The 19,227-nt window shown below is 36.0% G+C and overlaps 1 protein-coding gene across 1 annotated transcript in view; it reads right to left on the bottom strand.

Annotated features, from left to right (window-relative positions):
* Positions 1-4,749: 4,749 nt before the first annotated feature.
* Positions 4,750-19,227, bottom strand: part of LOC103724587 (trifunctional nucleotide phosphoesterase protein YfkN-like) — a 41,889-nt gene continuing 27,411 nt past the window's right edge. Inside the window, 5 exon segments of the mRNA XM_017795223.1 lie at positions 4,750-4,798; positions 6,742-6,786; positions 6,788-6,890; positions 8,449-8,587; positions 9,813-10,393. Of these exon segments, the coding sequence (XP_017650712.1) occupies positions 4,750-4,798; positions 6,742-6,786; positions 6,788-6,890; positions 8,449-8,587; positions 9,813-10,393 (917 nt within the window).

Raw genomic sequence — 19,227 nt, 5'->3', positions numbered from 1 at the left:
TCATCATTCAAGAGTGTGTTGTTTAATCTCCATATGTTCATGTGGTGACTAGGGCTTCTTCCAGTGTTGATTGTAAGTTTTATTGCATTGTGGTCTGATAGAACACATGGAATTATTTTGCTCTTTTTGTATTTGTTGAGGTTCGTTTTGTGCCCCAGTATATGGTCAGTTTTGGAGAACGGTCAGTGGGGTGCTGAATAGAAAGTATGTCCTTTTTGCTTGGGTGGAATATTCGGTAGGTGTCTGTTAGGTCCATTTGATATATGGTATTGTTTATTTAATTCAGATGTCTCTCTGTTAATTCTCTGCCCCGTTGACCTATCTAATGGAGACAGTGGGGTATGAAGTCCCCTACTCTTAATGAGTTGGGATTAATCTGGGTCTTAAATTCCCATAGTACTGTTTTTATGAAGCTGAGTGCACAGGGTTTGGCGAATATATGTTCATGATTGTAATATCTTCTTGGTTTATTGTTCCTTTGATCAGAATGAAATGGCCCTCTTTATCTCTTCTGATTAGTTTTAGTTTAAAGTCTATTTTGTCAGATACCAGAATTGCAATTTCTACTTTTTTCTTAGTACCATTCACTTGGTATATTTTTTTTCCATCCTTTCACCTTAAGATAGTGCCTGTCCTTGAAAGTGAGATGAGTTTCTTGCAGACAACAAAAAGATGGGTTTTGTTTCTTAATCCATTTACTTAGTCTGTCTCTTTTGCCTGGTGAGTTCAGTCCATCAATATTTAAAGTTATTAATGAAAGATGTGTATTGAATCCTGTCATTTTATTTCTGAGAAGGAACTGGGTTTGTCTGGATGCAAGGGATCAGGAAGCAGTGGTGGTTCTGTGCCAAGAAGTCAGCTCCAGTGTCCAGGAAAGAGGCTGTTTCCTGGTTGTGTAGGCCCAGGGAAGCAGAGGGAGGTGAGGCCAGAACCAGGCCCAGAGCCACTTAATATATTCTGTATGGCTAAGGGAATGTACATGTTTTTATTGATTTTTTTTAATCTGGATCAATGTGTCAAGAATGCCTGATGCAAGAGCATTCTCTGATTAAGTACAAAGGTCTATCTCTTCAGACTTCTGAAGTTGAAACTAGAGACCCTTGTCACTTATAAAAATATTCTTTAGATCCACAAACCTTAACCTGTTCGACTCTTCTTGAAGTTTCTGACTTTCAGTAAACGTCTATGAACATTTCCGTTCTACCACTGCATGCTTTTCTCCAAAATGCATTTCTTTTTCTTTTTTTTTCTTAAAAGAAACAATGTAATAAAATGGATGTCCATAGTTTTTACTTTCTTCTTACATAGATCTTTGGAGAAACATTATCAAGAAGTGTCTTTAGACCACGTTATTACAATAATAAGTATCCATAATTGTATGTATCTTCCATTCATGCCTCTTAAGAGGGTCAGAAGAATTAATACTTCATAGTTCTTTATAGATATGTATGACTTGTTTTTTCAATATTTGTAAAAATAGTTGTTGTATCACAGTTTATTGTTGTTGTTTATAGATGTAACCATCAGTCTATTAAATACTGTAAGACATAGTTCTTCTGTTTTCCTTACTTCTTCACATGAGTAAGTAAATGATGAATTTAAATAACTTCCCACTAGCAGATTTTTATCATCGATAACAGCATTGTAAACAACAAAGATTGCTCTTATGAAAACCTAGTAAATCTGTTACTTGCTTCACAGATGTCATCTTGCCTACCAACAAGACCATTAGGAAGAAAATGGAGTGACAGACAGCAGCCACTAACATTTATGAAACTTCTGTATCTTAGATAATTTGCTAGTCACATTAACATGCTACCTAATTTCTCAGCAATATGAGAATAGTACTGAAAAGCAATTTACTATTCTACCTTATAGCTAATTTGGAATGTGTCATTGTGTTGTTAATTATAGTCATTCAACTACATTTCTCTTTTTCTACTTGAAAATAGTAAGAACAGCTTCTAAAACCTGGATGGCTTCCTGCATCTTTATCAAAAGATGGCAGGTATCTGAGACTACATTCTTTCTCTCCCTGTAGCTGAGGGGCACTGAGAGTGAAACAGGGTGCTCTTTTCCTTATGGAGTTCAAAAGTAACCACAGCATTCTAAGCAGCAACCACAGACTTGTCAAAGTTGGCAAAGTACGCAAGTTCTATCAAATGTAGCACTGTGTTTAATAGTGTCCTGGAGGTATTAAGAAAAGTTTCACTTATTTAAGCAATGGGAAGTTCCATAAGCAAGGTAAAGGTAGCTCACTCCTTCAGCATTCAGGTGATCTCTTACTTGCTTCTTTAGCAGAACTATCATGGCAGCATCAGTGAATATCCAGTAAGTGGCAGGCAGTACTAACAGAATATAGTGAAAAGAGCAGAGCTCTTGAAATTGACAGGAATGTTAAAGCCATCACTTTTAAATCTCTATGTGACTTTGGTCACTTTCCTTGTCTTCCTCATTTGTTATATGGGGGTACTATAAACTGATTCCAACTTACTTTTGAAAGGGCTGCAGCCTAGACCTAGTTCTCTGCTTTTAGATGATGTGAGAATGAGGTAGGCTGGGAATCATTTGTATTCTTAGTACATTCTCACCCTCACCATAATCTTTGCAACTCAAGCTATTCTGAATAGTGTTTTGACTTGCCCATCTATTACGGCAAACATACTCACTGTATATTTGACAACTAAGTGCCACTATTTGGTCCCTTATACCCCAGGATCCCTGTATTTGAATTTAGGGATTGTGGTTCAGTTTCCTCTCTAATTTCTGACCTATAAAGAAGATACCACAGAGCTTTCCAGTACTGAAATGTATTTATTACTTATAATTCTTGTGAAATGCATTTCCTTAGAGGATTACAGAGCAAGTGTTTAATGGTAAATTGCTCTTAGCATTGCAATATTAAACCTTTGGATACCTTACTCTATAGTATGATGAGGCTTTTCAAATTCAATTAATGTAGGTCACCTTTTCAGTCCAGCCAACCAACCAACGAACTGGACAAGCCTTTCTTAACTCTGAACTGAAAGACTGAACCATTGACTACTGAGCCTGTATATACTGATTCAGCTTTATATACCTATATCTGATCACCTACCCTGAATAGCCATACTTACACGTTCCTAGGATTCTGTTTATATAAGTTGAAAAGAACCCACAGTTCTTTGAGGGTGTATTTCATTCTTCTTTCTGGATCATACATTCTGCCTAAACTTTTGAAGGCAGCTTTAAATTGAATCTAGTTAGAGATCTACAAACAAAAAGGTGTTCAAGAGTAAACCCTGAGGAAAGTCAGGAATACCTTTAGCCTTAAAAGAGGTCATTCTATTTTCTTCAAGAAGAGAATGTTATAGAGAAACAGAAATGTATATAATTTGTTCATATAATATTGGAGACTGAAAAACTTAAATTAGGGTAAATTCAAGTTCAAAGGCTAGAAGCTATTGTAACCTTATAGAACTAAGAGCCATTATTTTACATGAATAAATAAAATTGCATTTATTTATCATGTACTACATGAAGGTTTGAAGCATATGTAACTTTGTAGAGTAACTCTAACCTATCATTATTTCACAGTCACTGCTTTTGTGGTGAGAACTCCTATCCTCTTAATCATTTTCTAAGAATGCAATGTATCATTATTAACCATAATCACCTTGCTGTAGAGTACATCTCTGCAGATTACTCTCCTATAGTAATTTTATATGCTTTGACTAATATCTCTGTATGCCAGCCTCTGGACATCTCCATTCTACTCTATAAATCTATGAAATAACCTTTTAAAATATTTTGTTTATTATCTTTATTGTATGAGTGTGTTAGCTGCATGTATGTAAGTGCACCCATGTTGTGCAATGCCTGTAGAGGTCAGAAGAGGGCATCAGATCCCTTAGAACTGGAGTTACAAATAGTTGTTAGCCACTATGTGGGTGCTGGGAATCAAACCCAGGTCCTCTGTAAGAATAGCCAGGGCTCTTAACTGCCGAGTCATCTCTCCAGGCCTAAAATAACCTTTTTAAGTTCCACATGTAAGATCATGTGGCATTTGTCTTCCTATACCTGTCTTATTTAATTTAGCATAAGTCACCAGGTTCATCCATGTTCTCACAAAAGATAAGATTTCCTTCATTTGCATAGCCAATAGTATTCCATCAGGTATTCATCTTTATCCATTCATCCCTTGATAAACATTTAAGTTGATCTCATTTCTTCATTATTTTAAGTAGTGTAGTAAATATGGGTATGCAGGTATCCATTTAATATACTGAATTCATTTCTTTGGCTATGTATTCAGTAATAGGACTGTTGTAATATAGAATAGCTCTATTTCTCATGTTTTTGGGACCTCAATATTCTTTTCTTATATTGGCTATATTAATTTCTATACCCATAAGTGTGTATAAAGATTCCCTTTTCTCTACATCTTTGTCACCACTTGTTGTTCCAGAAACACTAAATGTATGGCAAAATATTCCATGTTGTTGGGTTGAAAAGTTCAAAACTTTTAAGAAGGCAAAACTGCCCAAATCTGTATAGGTCATAGAGGTGATAAATAGAAAGTTAGATCGATGTCAGATGCCTACATGATACATAAATGGATGACTGATGATATAGATGATAGAGAGATGGTAGATAGATAGATAGATAGATAGATAGATAGATAGATAGACAGACAGATAGATAGATATATTCAGCTCAATCCATATAAAAATTCTACCTTCCTTTTTTGTAGAAATTATGAAGCTGATTCTAAAATTCATTTTGGATATACAAAGAGCCCAAAAGAGCCAAAATGATCCTGAAAGAAAGAACAAAGTTGGAAAGTTTAAAAACTTCGTGTGATGCTGCCTGTAAGGACAGACACACAGGTCAACAGAACACACATGAACAGCTGTAAATAACCTTTACGCTCATGGTAAAACAATCTGTGACAAGGGTACCAAAACAATATAATTGGGGAAAAACAGTCTTGTCAATAAATGATCTCAAGCAATTGCATATCCACATGGAAAATATTAAGTTTGACCACCATCTTACATCATACACAAAAGTTAACTCAAAATAGATCAAGCAAAACTAAAATAACTCCTGGAATAAACAGATTTAAATCTCTGAGATATCATATTAGATACCAATTTCACAAAATGATAATATTTGTACAAGCGACAAAAGAAAAAGTAAATAAATTGGATTTCTCAAAAGTTAAAAACTATCATGCTTCAAATACCATCAACAGCACGACAAAAAAACAGCATGGAAGAAAACCTTTGCCAATCATAAATCTCATGAGACTCATCTAAGAGACAGAAAGAACTCCTGCATAACTCAGACTTTTTATAAGAGCAACCTTTTTTAAAAGGGCAAAAGATATAATTTCTCAAAAGAAAATATACAGTCAATAAGCACATGAAAAAGATGCTTTACCCCAACAACAGGGAAATACAAATAAAATCACAAGGAGATATCACATCATATTTACTAGGATAGCTAGTATGAAGGACAGGTAACATAACAAGCATTGTAGGGAAGTGGAGAAACTGAAATGTGGATACTGTACACTGTTGGGAGAATGTTAGAATAGTACAGTCCGTTTGGCAAAGTCTGTTTGTTTCTCAAAAAGTAAAAGTCAGAGTTATACAACCTACCACTTTAAATCCTAAGTATAGATCTGAGAGCCCAACCAAACACTTGTACACGTATTTTCATAGCAGCTTTATTCATAATACCCAAAAGTATGGAAGTAATCCACATATCCTCAACTGATGAATGGGTGTTATTATCCATACAATGAAATGTTACTCAGCAATTAAAAGAAAGTAAGCACAGACACATGGATGAACCTTGAAAACATGCTATGTGAAAGAAGCCAGTAAAAAGACTGCATGACAGGATTCCATTTATGTGAGATGCACTGAACAGATAAACATACAAAGACCTAAAATAGATTAGGGTTTCTGTAGAGCTGGGTGGGCTGGAGAGGATTGAAAAGAGGATGCCAATGGATACAGGGTCCTTACAGGGTGATGCAAGTGTTCTCAAATTGGTTATAACAATAATCACACAACTCTAAAAATGGACAAATCATATCATATGAATATTTCTATACAGCTTTTTAAACAAAACGATATAACAATTTATCAAAGCATATGATGTTTTTATAACTTCTCTCTCCACACACTTGTTTCATACCTTTTTCAGCTTGCTAATTCTTGTTACTATGTATATGACCACAACCTAGGTTTTAGTATTTACCCACAGGCTTTTCATATATTTAGTTTAAGATTAGAGGACAAAAGAGAAGTATCTCACATACTCACCTAAAACCTACCCAAATAGCCAAGCGTGGTGGGGCACATTTTTTATCCCAGCTCTTGGAAGGCAGAGGCAGGTGGATCTCTGTGAGATCGACACCAGCCTGGTCTATATAGAGGATTCCAAGCTAGCTGGGGCTTCAGGGAGACCCTGCCTCAAAATAAACAAACAAAAACCTACCCAAATATACCCATGCACAACTAAAAATAATATTTTAATAACAGGTGTAATTTTTACATAGCAATATTTTGCCAATCTCAAACTATTTAGTCAAAATAAGAATTAGAGATTTTTCAATTACCCTTACATATTAACATTAATATTTTAAAGCTTTATAAATTTAAATTTTAAATCATATTTAAATTAAATTTTTATCAGTTCTATTAGAAAGTTTTAAGTACATCATTTAATATAAATAGATGTATATACCTCCCATCTAGGGCAGGGTACTTGTAAATCCCATTTTCAAGTGAGCACCTGTCTGATAACTAAAACTGGGTCCACTATGGGAAGAACAGCCAAAAGATCGTGCAAAGTGAAATTTCCTGGTAGATGTATTCCGTCAGATCTCAGAGTGCCTGCAGTGATTTAAAAAGAAAAATGCTGTGTTTTAGTTTTTTCGTAAAACATCACCTTGATGATTCAGTTACATTTAAAATGCTAGAATTTTATATCCCACTGACAAAAGTTCGTAGCCAGCTTTCTAATCACTTCCTCACATTTACTTGCATCTTAATCTTATATATAGCATATTCATTTTAGAAGATTTAATTTCATGTTAATTACTATGTCCTTTTTTAATATTTTCTGTATTATTTTTATTTTGTGTGTATGAGTGCATTGCCTGCATGGGTGTGAGTGCACCCATGTCATAGAATGTCCATGTAGGTCAGAAGACAGTGTCAGATTCCCCTGCAACTGGAGTTACAGATGGTTATTAGCTAGTATGTAAATACTGGGAACCAAGTCTGGGCCTTCTGCAAGAGCAGCCAGTGCTCTTAACTGGTGAGCCGTCTCTCCTACCCCTATTACGTTCTTCATAATTAAGAGATTATGACCACCAGAAAGCCAGTATGTCTCTCCTACTTCTGCACAGGATCATGCATGAAACATTCTATAGAAAATGTCATATTTTTTTTAAGATCTCCACAGGTAGCAATTCCAAAGAACTGTTAACTATGTAACTCTTAAGTTTAACAAATTTCACTCTTAGTAATGTTTCCATAGATTACTCTGTTATCCATATGTAAGATTAAAATCACTTGTATCTCCCAAGAAAATGGAGTTATGAGGAATTTGTGTTTAGGATGTTAAATGTTGCACTGTAAATTTGGGGAGAGTAGAAAGGGGATGCTAGGCCTCGTGCACACTTGGCAAAAGAGCTCCACCCTCAGCTGCATCTCCAACCCTACATTCTAAAGTTTTGACATAATCAGGCACCTAGTCACTGTGGCTATACAATATCTAATGCTCTTTTTTTATTGAGCTTTTAAAATTTCATACAATATTTTCCACTCACATCCAGACCCCCTCTCCCATGCATGCCTCTCCCCCCACCAAACCCTATGCACTCTGCCATATATGCTGAGTCCTATTCAATGCTCTTGATTACAACATTTACATCAAAGTTGTTCTCAAAAATTATTATTTTTAACTTTCTATAGAGATTCTCTGTACCTCACAAATCCTGAATAGATCAACTTCAGGCTATCAGTACACAAAACGGCTCAGTAAAGAGCAAGTTTCCCTTTTACACAGTAAGAGTTCTCTTTCAGTTTCTTCTTATTATATAATTCAAAAGGAAAAGTTTGGTTAAAGAGCAGGAACTTGAAGTCAAAGACTCATCTATTGCTTTCCTGTAGTCAAGGCTTAACATCACAAGTTTAAAACACATGAATGACAAGGCGATGTCTTCATTCAAAATGTCATTGACATGTCAAAAATCCTTGATGCTTTAAATGCAAATAAACTGAATTACAGTATCTGATTCCAATTACCATCCCTAAGAACAACTGGAAATGAGTAGCTGATCTCCTGAAGTTAATTTGCATATCTTAAAACAGCCTACTATTACTGTAAACTCTGAAAGTCTGATTTTAGTCATCTATGTTTCTTTCTAACAAATAATAAAGTCACCTGAATTAAGCAATGCTACATCAACATGAGTGGACTCTAACATTGCATTAGTTAACAAATTGCTCTCAGATCTTCTTACAGTAATTTCATGGCCATCTAATTCCATATCAGTTGGGCAGAGAACTTCTTCCAACATATACTAAAACAAGAAAAAAACGTTATCTAAAATCAACATTCCTTGTGTTCCATTAATTTTTATTAATTTTTTCCTTGATCATTTTTTTATCTCCAAGTTGAAATCAAATAACTTTTGAAACTCCTCCTTTCCATATCACAATACTAAAAGGAAACAAAACACCAAGCATTCCAACAACCATTTATTTTTCAGAACTTTTTGAGAAGTCAGGTTATCATATAATTTAAGTCCCTATCCAAGCCTTTTAGAGCTAGAAATCTGTTAAAACATGTAATATTTGTGATCCAACCATGCTGATCCAACATTAAATCTAAATCAGAACAGAAAGCCACATTCCCATAGAACTAATTCAGGGGAATTCAGGTGTCAAAGATTGTATTAAACAATACATGTATCAATGTAAATAGAACATGGCTTATATTCACATTAGTTCTCACAAATGTAACACACACACACACACACACACACACACACACACACACACATTCTGCATGCATGCAGAATTCCTCTTTGTCCAATGTGTTTGGGACCCTAGTAAAAAGGCAAGCCCTAAGGCTTCAAATACACAGAAAAATTTTAAAGTGGTCTGATTACAAACCATCAAATGTTTGAGATCCTTAAGTAGAAAAAAAGGAAGGAAAGGGTGTATTTTCATTACAAACAGACAAGAAATTCACCCGAACTTTTGTATGGACATCATATTTCATAACTTTAAATGGTAATCTCTTTATTAGAGATGTAAATTCTTGAAGAATGAGTATAGAAAAACACTTTCATAAAACCAGTTCAAATAAACCAAACTATTACAGTGAGTCTAAATTTCAGGTTTTTAAAAATAATTTACTTATTTATCTATTTATTTATTTATATTATATGTGTATGATTGTTTTGCCTGCATGTCTCTAAGTGCAGTGCCCACAGAGCCCAGAAGGGAGCATCAGATCCACTGGAACTGGAGTTACCAAAGGTTGTTAGTTATCATGTGGGTGTTGGAGTCTTCTCTGAGAGCAGCCAGTGCTCTTAACCACTAAGCCATCTCTGCAGCCCCCAAATTCCTGTTATTTATAAAGCCAAACATATGAAGGAAATGTGAGAATCAAATTATAATTTTAAAAAAGTATCATTAATTTACTGTGCTTGAAGATGACATGGTATCATGCCTTAGTGCTATCTGAAAATGTTCAGGTGATCAGTGCACACTTTTCTAAATAATATATGAAAAAGTCACCTGTATGTTTTGAGTAAAATCTCTTACTATTGCTTTGATATATGAATCTTCTTCCAAATAACTCAAAACATCCACTTTTTCAAATACATATTGGAAAGAAGTATCAAATAGCCTTATATTTATTTTCATCAGATTTTTAAAATCAGATCCACTTTTGACAATCCAAGTCTCATTCACCTTCCTGATTCCATATTCATGGTCATAGCCTCCTAGAGTCAAATTGACCCCTTCTACTCATTGGACAAGGCTTGTGTCATTTCCCCATTTCATATGAGTCGTTGCAATAACAAGATCTGCTCCTTCTTCCTTGAGTTCTACTGCTATTTCATTCACAACTTCAACATAATCTTTATAGCTTACATTTGACTTACTGACTGTAGCCAGAGTATCAAGCCAGTCTTCTTCAACTAATCCCATTAAGCCAATTTTTATATTGTTCCAATTAACTGTTTTCTTTACTGCACCATGTCCAAGAGGTTCTGAAGTAAATTTGTTGTGGACTTTACTGAGAAACCATGTAAAGTGCATTTGTTTCATATATTCTTCCAAAATATCCACACCAAAATCAAACTCATGGTTTTCTAAAATAAAAAGCAGAAAGGTGTAAGTTTCAAACATAAGAATGTCCTTCCAGGTTCACATTGATGATAGTTCTCCACATGGCAGTTTCCAGTACTTGCAAGACTTTGTGTTAACAACATGCATTCTTATCACATACTACATTTAAGTATCCCAATATCTATTTACAAATACTGAGATTTTTAAAAGCCTTTGCTATATATAATGGCTCTTTGAAGTCCAGATAGCTTTGAAATCCCAGGGAAATTCTTATGAAGGATAGGAAAGAAGCTTTACAATGTGGGGAATGCAATGACATGATTAATGACTGCTTGATGTGTTAACCTCAAAACTATTTTAGTGGATATATGCGGCCACCGCCAGCTGCCGCAGCCCCTCCACTCTTCCGTTGCTGGGTGCTGTCTCCCGGCGCCGCTCCTCTGCTCACACGGGCGCCGCCTGCGGCCGCTCTCCATTCACATGGTGCTGATCGCATGGGCACCTCGAGAGCACACGGGCACTGCCTCCTGGGTGCCGCCTCCGATTGCATGGGCGCCGCCAGCAATCAGACGGGCGACACCTTCTGGGCGCTGCCCCTGATCGCATGGGCGCTGCCCTTCACTCCTCGTGGCGGCCGCAAGCTGTGGTCGTGCTGAGGCAGCTCTTCTTCTCACCCCGTGCTGGAGCCACACTTCTGCTCGTTGCAGTGCTACCTCAGATACTTCTGACGTCCTGGACCCCAGGGCTGGTGAGGAGACTCTGTCAGTGGAGCCGTATTCAGACACAGGAGACCAGGTTCCTTGACGCCGATCCGGTTTATTGTAGAAGAGCACAACCTTTATATAGGGGTAGGAGTCCAATCAAGAAGTTACAACTCAGATCTTTGGCAGGGCTGTGTCCTATCATGACATCGGGAGTCAGGCACCTAAAAAGCATAATGGGTTTCAGGTTCCTTAGGTTCTGGTTTCCTTATAGGGCCTGGTTTCCTGGGAATCACGTGACCCAGGTTGTCTAGTGTTGCAATTTGGGATCTACAGGGTGGTGATTAGGGAGTGGTGAGCTCTAGGCATCAGTCTCATGATCTGCCAATGGGAGCAAATGTCTCAAGGCATTTCAGTTGCCTGGGGTCTGCTGTATGGCTGTCAATAAGACTTTCACCCTAGGTTCAAGCCTGTCTCCCACAGATATGAATACACTGACATAAAAAAGCATGTCTTTATTCCCAACTGAAATTTTTAAAAATTCAAATATGCTATGAAAGGATAAAAGAAAAGTCCTGATTTAGCTCTACTGTATGTTCTGAAATAGTTGTTTATTATAAGGATAAATAAGTAGTAATTATAAAAAATAAAAGCCAGGCTTGGTGGTACAGGCCTGCAGTCCCAACTACTTGGGAGGCTGAAGCAGGGGGGATCACAAGTTCAAGGCCTGCCTGTGTTACAAAGTAAGTTTATGACTAGTTTGGGCAATTTAGTGGTATCTTGTTTCAAAAAGCAAAAAGCGAGCTAGGGATATAGCTCCGTGGTGGTACAGCACTTCCTTAGCATGTAGAAAGAAAACCAAAATCAATTATTTGTGTCGCTACTATAATTACTACCAAAATTAATCCTGTGGTGGACCCATTTATAAGTGAAAATTCAAGACTAATAATTTTCCATTGATTTATATTTCATTGCTTGATATTTTAAAGCAGCAGATTTATACGCAGAGAGTTACTTTAAGAATATAGTAAAATTGCCAAATGTGGTGGCACATGCCTTTAATCCCAGTACTTGGGAGGCAGAGGCAAGTGGATCTCTGTGAAATCAAGACCAGCCTGGTCTACATAGTGAGTTCCAGGCCAGCTGGGGGCAACAGGAAGACCCTGTCTAAAAAGAAAAAAATATATAGTAAAATATTTATATGGAATTTTTATTAATTACCATGATATATTAAACTGACTACTCAGTAGAAAAAATACATATGACCTGGCTTATATCCTCTATAGAAATGTGTTACCAGATGATGGCAACTTACCTGTCCTTTAAAAAAAAAATCACAGATTACAATCATTTTTATTTGCGTTTTATACTTTTAGGGATTTTTATAATTACTTAAAACTTTTATCAGTGACAACCTCTTCCCAAATCATTTCTGAGGAAACCTTATTGGTGGCACCCTCACAGGTAATGAGCAGGTACAGACTGTGCATTCTAAATCTGAAAATCCAAAATGTTCCAAAATCTGAATTTTTTAAAGCACTAACAGATACCACACATGGGTAATTTCATACCTGAATTTCTGTGAAATTACTTTTAGTCTATTCTATAGAGTATACATGACATGTGACTGATTTCTATGTTTAGACTTCAGTCCCATTTCCAAGATTTTATTATTAACCTGCAAATCATTTTTTAAATTTTTTTTAAAGTCTGAAATCCAAATCACTGCTGGTGCAAACATTTTGGGTATGAAATGTTCCACCTGTACTAATTAAGTAGCCACCTATCCTTCCCTACAATAACACTTGATGTTCACAAATCTTATGAGGTTACAATAGAAGAATTAGTAAGTTATTAAAACAAGGTTATAGTATACACAGTGAATATATACAGAAGTCAGAACTGTTTTGCTATAAACCAGCATGAACACCTAGAATCTGAAAAATTAACATTGGCACTAACCTCCCAAATTAAATACCTGAGTATAAATCTCATAAAATACATAGATATACATGTGTGTGTATATGAGGGAAATACAAAACTCGAAGAAATCAACAAACTAGATAGATAGATGATAGATAGATAGATAGATAGATAGATAGATAGATAGATAGATAGATAGATAGATAGATGATAGATAGATAGATAGATAGATAGATAGATAGATAGATAGATAGATAGATAGATAGATAGATAGATAAAAGAACTATATAGAACTACATATGTGTGTGTGTTCCCATATGAGGAAAATACAAAACTCTCATGAAAGAAATCAAATAACTAGATGATAAATGGAGATATGTCACAGGTTTACATTGCAAATGCTAGTTCTTCCCAAATTGATTCAATGTATAGATTCAACACACTCCTAACCAAGATTTCAATGACAAGAAAGCCATTTTGTGGATATAAACAAACTGATTTTAAAGTTTATATGGAGAGCCAAGTAGCCAACAAAATACTAAAGAAAAAGAAAAAAAGTCAGAGGTCTGACATTACATAAATTCAAGACCGAGTAAAATGCACAGTGCTCAAGACAGAGTGAAAAAGATTTGATAAAAGAATAGGCAAATAGATCAATGAAAGAGAATAGATATCTCTCAAAATTATTCATATAAGTATAGTAGACTGATCTTTAAAAAAAGGAGTAAAGACAATCTATCCAGTGGAGGAAAGATCATCTTCCCAACACATGGTGGTAAAACAACTGCACACCCACACAAAAAGAATCTAGAAATAGACCCTTCACACCAATTAACCAAAAATGCACCACAAATTAAATATGAAACAGAGTGTACACAAAACCCCTACAAAATAACAAAGGGAAAAATCTAAATGACCATGATTTGGGCAAGGATATATCAGATATAACTCTAATTGCACCAATAAGAATTGACAAACTTCATTTCATTAAAATTAAACATTTCTGATCTGAAAAAGACATTGACAAGAGAATGAAAAGACAAGCCAAAGACTGGAGAAAAATACACAAAAGACATATCTGACCAAGGACTGCCATCCAAAGTATGGGAAGGTGCAGATAGGGGAAGAGGTCCATGTATGATAGAGATATATGAAATCCACAAAAAATCAATCAATAAAATATAATATAAGAACTCTTAAATCCAGACAATAAGAATATAATCTGAATAGAAAGAGCCAAATACTTTAACATGGCAAGTTAGCACATGAAATCATATGGAAAGGTATCTACAGAAAGGATGCATCATGCAGATGTGAATCAGAACACTACTCACAGATCTGTTAGAATGGCCAAATACCAGAACACTAACACCACCAAATGCCAATAAGAACATAAAACAACAGAAAGTCTCATTCACTGCTGATGGGAATGCAAGTTATCACTTTGGAAGGCAGTTTTACAGTTTCTTTTATAAGACTAAACAGTTATTAGCATATGATCTACAGTCATACTCTGCGGTATTTACCCAAAGGAGTTGAGATGTTGTGTATAAACACCGACACACAGCTATTTGTAAAACTTTCTCATAACTGCCCTTCCACAGGTGAGTGGATAAAGTATGGTACACCTAGATAATGTTATTACATGAAAAAAATAACAATGAAGATACTGAAAGACATAAATGCACTTCAAATGCATATTACTAAGTGAATCTAGAAGCCAAACTGGAAGAGCTACATGCTGTATGTGTGACACTTAGAAAAGCCAAAACTACGGGAGAAAAGGATCCGAGTTATTGTGAGTTGGGGGGTGAATAGGTACAGCACATATTTTTCAGTGCAGAGATAATTATTTTCATGTACTCTAAAGGTAGATGCATGTCATTATGAATCTGTCCAATTTAACAGAATATATAACACAAGAGTAAACCCTAACATAAACTATCACTATGGTGGTAATAATGTATCAGTGTAAGTTCACCAGCTATAAAAATAATCCACTCGAATTGGTGATGCTGATACTGGGAGAAGTTATGAATGTGCAGGGAAAAAAGGGGTATGGGAAACATACTCCTCAGTCTTGCTATGAACCAAAACAGCTTTAAAAAATAAAGTATATATTTTTTTTAAATGTTAAGAGTAAATATTGATAAAGTCTGTTGGTTTGCTACAGACATCACAACTTCACTGGTTATAAACAGGGGTACCCTCATTTAGAAGACAATGAAGATATATGCCATACAAATAACCCCCATTTCTTAATACATAAATATTGGACCTACATACAAAGACCATAGGATTTATGAAACAAGTTTAGGTAGTCTTGTAACCTTAAAATTAATAAGTATCATGCAAATTGGTGCTGTGATGGTTAATCTTTGTTCTTGAGTGGATTTGAAATCATCTAGCAGATGGTTAGACATGCCTCTGGATATGTCTATAAGGCTGTTTCTCGAAATGCTCAACTAAGGGGGGAAGACCCAGCTTAACTATGAATGCATCACCCCATGTGCTGGGGCCTGGTGGAATAAGAGGGCACAGTGCTGCCTTTGCCTTCACTACTTCCTAATCTACATGGGCACAAACAAGCCACTTTGTCACTTCTCATTCCTGTTGCCATCGAGCTGTCCATCACCATCCCTTCCCTACTGCAATGGACTGTGTCCCCTCAAACAATGAGCCAAAATAAACCATTTCTCCCTTATGTTGCTTCTTGTCACGTATTTGGTCACAGCCACAAGAAAAGTGACTAACTCACACCATCATTAGCATACTGAAATATGAAGAGCGGCTCCTGTGTGCCAGGCACTTTTCTTGACATTAAACATACAACAGACAAAAAAACAAACATTTCTGCTCTTATGGTAGGAAGGGAGAAAGATACTAGGTTAAACATATCCTCATATCTATCAGAAATTCAAATAAATACGTTGAAGGGATATCTGTTCTCCCTGTTCAAAGCAACATTAATCACAATGCAAAAACATGGAATCAAACCATGTGTTCATCAGTGGATGAACTGAGTTTTTAAAAACGGTATATATATACACAATGGACTATTATGCAGCCTTTAAAAGGAATGAAATTCTGTGATCTCAGAAAACAGATGATTTGAGAGGATACTGCTAAGTGAAATATCTAAGTCACTGAAAGACTTACTACATAGGCTAATTTACATGTGGATGCACACATGTATATCTATGTATTTTATGAGATTTATACTTCAGTATTTAATTTTCGGGGTTGGTGCCAATGTTAATTTTTCGAATTCTAGGTGTTCATGCTTGTTTATAGGAAAACAGTTCTGACTTCTGTATATGTATATATATTCATTGTGTATACTAATCTCCCTGAAAATTAGCTCTCATGGTTTTGGAGAACATCGATGGATGGTCCAACCCCAGCTTAAAAGTCTAATAACAAAAACAATGACCAGTACAGCAAACTATATTGGGGCAGTAGTAGCATTTTTCTCTTGGGGTTATTAACAGCTACCTAATTGGACATAAAGTTTACTCAGTGGGAAGGAACTCATGTGTGATACTGTAAATATAGCCAGATACACATGGCTAGAGAGGTCATAGGTCTTAAGAGAAAACTCCAAGGCTGTCACATCCCTACATAAATGTAATTTCTTAGTATGTTCAAAATATGGATCCTTATATTTACAGACAAGTATGCCAGTCACCATGCATCAAAGAAGCTTCTTTTGCAATAGATAGAGAATTTTACAAAGTTCCACAACTGGTCACACACAGAGATTAAGGTCTGTGAGATGCCCAACCCTAAGTGTACACATCTACAATGGAACCTCTACAGCTAAGGCTTGTGGAACATAGTGGAAGAAGTGGTAGAGAGACTAGTAATGCATCTTTCAACACTCATCAACAAACTTCCTTCATGCAGTGGAGGACAGTGAACACAAAGGGCACAAATGCCCAAAGCATAGGAAATAAAAAGTCTGCAGAGTCCTTGGCCAGGACTCCCATATTAAACTTCACCCACTCAGGGCTCAGGAACCAGGGGCAGAAACATCCATGCAGGAGGTGCATGACCACATGGATATAGAGTATTACAGGCTCCTCATATTACATATGAACTTACAGCAATGGTGTCAGCATGCACAAGATCTCTGCAAAACACAAGCAGAAAAAAAACCAGCATAGAACTGTGGAAATCGGCTGCAGACCCCAGTGTTAGCCAAAGAACTATTGAGCAGCTGATTACTGTTGGGTGAGGAAAAGCTAATCTTCTTTAAGGGAGTGACTCTAGATAAGCTGACTAGCCCCCAGTGGATGAGCTTGCACTGAAGGACATAAGGGGATACTAACGACTTGATAGGCCTTAACATAAATGACAGAATCCAGTGGGGGAACTAAGGGAGGGTGTCAGTGTGGAAGGGGGCATAACAGTGATTAAAATGTTGTGTATGAGATACACACAGACAAAAAAGTTATTACTGGGGCAAAAAACAAATCTCTGCAAACACAAAAAGATTGAAATAATTCCATGCATTCTATCAGACCACAAGGCAATAAAGCTTACAATCAACACCCGAGAAGCCAAAATCACCACATGAACACATGGAGATTAAACAACACACTTCTAAATGACGAACGGTCAAAGGAGAAATTAAGAAAGAAAGAAAAGTATTCCTGGAACTAAATGAAAAGGACAATACAACACAGCAAAACCTCTGGACACCCTGAAAGTAGTCCTTAGAGGGAAGTTTATAGCTCTAAGTGCCTACATCAAAAAATCGAAAAGAACACAAATAAATGACTTAACATTGCAACTCAACACACTTGAAAAGCAACAGCTAATGAAACCCAAACCCAGCAGACAAGAAGAAATAACAAAAATCAGGGCAGAAATTAATGAAATTGAAACAAAGAAAACAATACAAAGAATCAACAATTCCAAGAGCTGTTTCTTTGAAAAGATAAACAAGATTGACAGACTGCTAGCCCAGTTAACCAAAAGAAAGAAAAATATAAAATCAAAAGAGAGAACCAGAAGCTTAGATGGACCAGAAAGATGCAGAACATTATAAGAGAATATTTTAAAAACCTATATGCTGCTAAATTTGAAAACCTAAAAGAAATGGATGGATATCTAAAGGCATGGTAACCACCAAAACTAAACAAAGAAGAGATTGACAGCTTAAAACAGACCTGTAACACAAAAAGAAATTGAAACAGTAATACGAAACACTCTGGGCTAAAAAAAGCCCAGGACCAGATGGATTTACAGCAGAATTCTACCAGACATTTAAAGAAGATCTACATCCAGTACTGCTTAATTTATTCAAAAAGATAGAAATGGAGGGAGAACTTCCAAATTCCTTCTATGATGCCAGCATCACTCTAATACCAAAGCCAGGTAAAGATACAACCAAAAAAGAAAACTATAGACCCATCTCCTTAATGAACATAGATGCAAAAAATTCTCAACAAGATACTTGCAAACCGCATACAGACACACATCAAAAAGATGATCCACCATGATCAAGTCGGCTTTATCCCAGAAATGAAGGGATGGTTCAATAAACATAAGTCAATAAACGTCATAAATCATGTAAATGGGCTCAAAGGCAAGAACCACATGGTCATCTCATAGATGCAGAGAAGGCCTTTGACAAAATTCAACATGCATTTATGTTCAAAGTCCTAGAGAGAATTGGAATGGAGGGAACATACCTCAACATAATTAAAGCCATATATAACAAACCCACAGCCAACATCATTCTAAATGGAGAAAAACTGGAAGCATTCCCATTGAAATCAGGAACCAGACAAGGCTGTTCACTATCTCCACTTCTCTTTAACATAGTGCTTGACTCTTGCAGGAGCAATAAGACAAGAGCAGGAAATTAAGGGAGTAATAAATGGAAAAGAAGAGATCAAATTATCCCTTTTGCATATGATATGATATTATATCTAAGGGATGCCAAAAATTCCACCAGAAAACGCCTATAAATTATTAACACATTCAGTAAAGTGGCAGGTTACAAAATTAACCTACAAAAGTCTGTAGCCTTTCTACATACCAATAACAAGCAATCAGAGAAAGAGCACATGGAAACACTCCCCTTCACAATAGCTGCAAAAAATAAAATAAAATATCTCAGCATAAACCTGAGCAAAGACATTAAAGAACTCTACAATGAAAATTTTAAATCTTTAAAGAAGGAAATTGAGGAAGACATCAGAAGATGGAAGGACCTCCCATGC

Source organism: Nannospalax galili, unplaced genomic scaffold (genome assembly GCF_000622305.1).
Source record: "Nannospalax galili isolate Female #2095 unplaced genomic scaffold, S.galili_v1.0 scaffold751, whole genome shotgun sequence".
Taxonomy (NCBI): Eukaryota; Metazoa; Chordata; class Mammalia; order Rodentia; family Spalacidae; genus Nannospalax; species Nannospalax galili.
The sequence above is the reverse complement of the archived record's forward strand: the minus strand, read 5'-3'. Positions and strand labels throughout refer to the sequence as shown.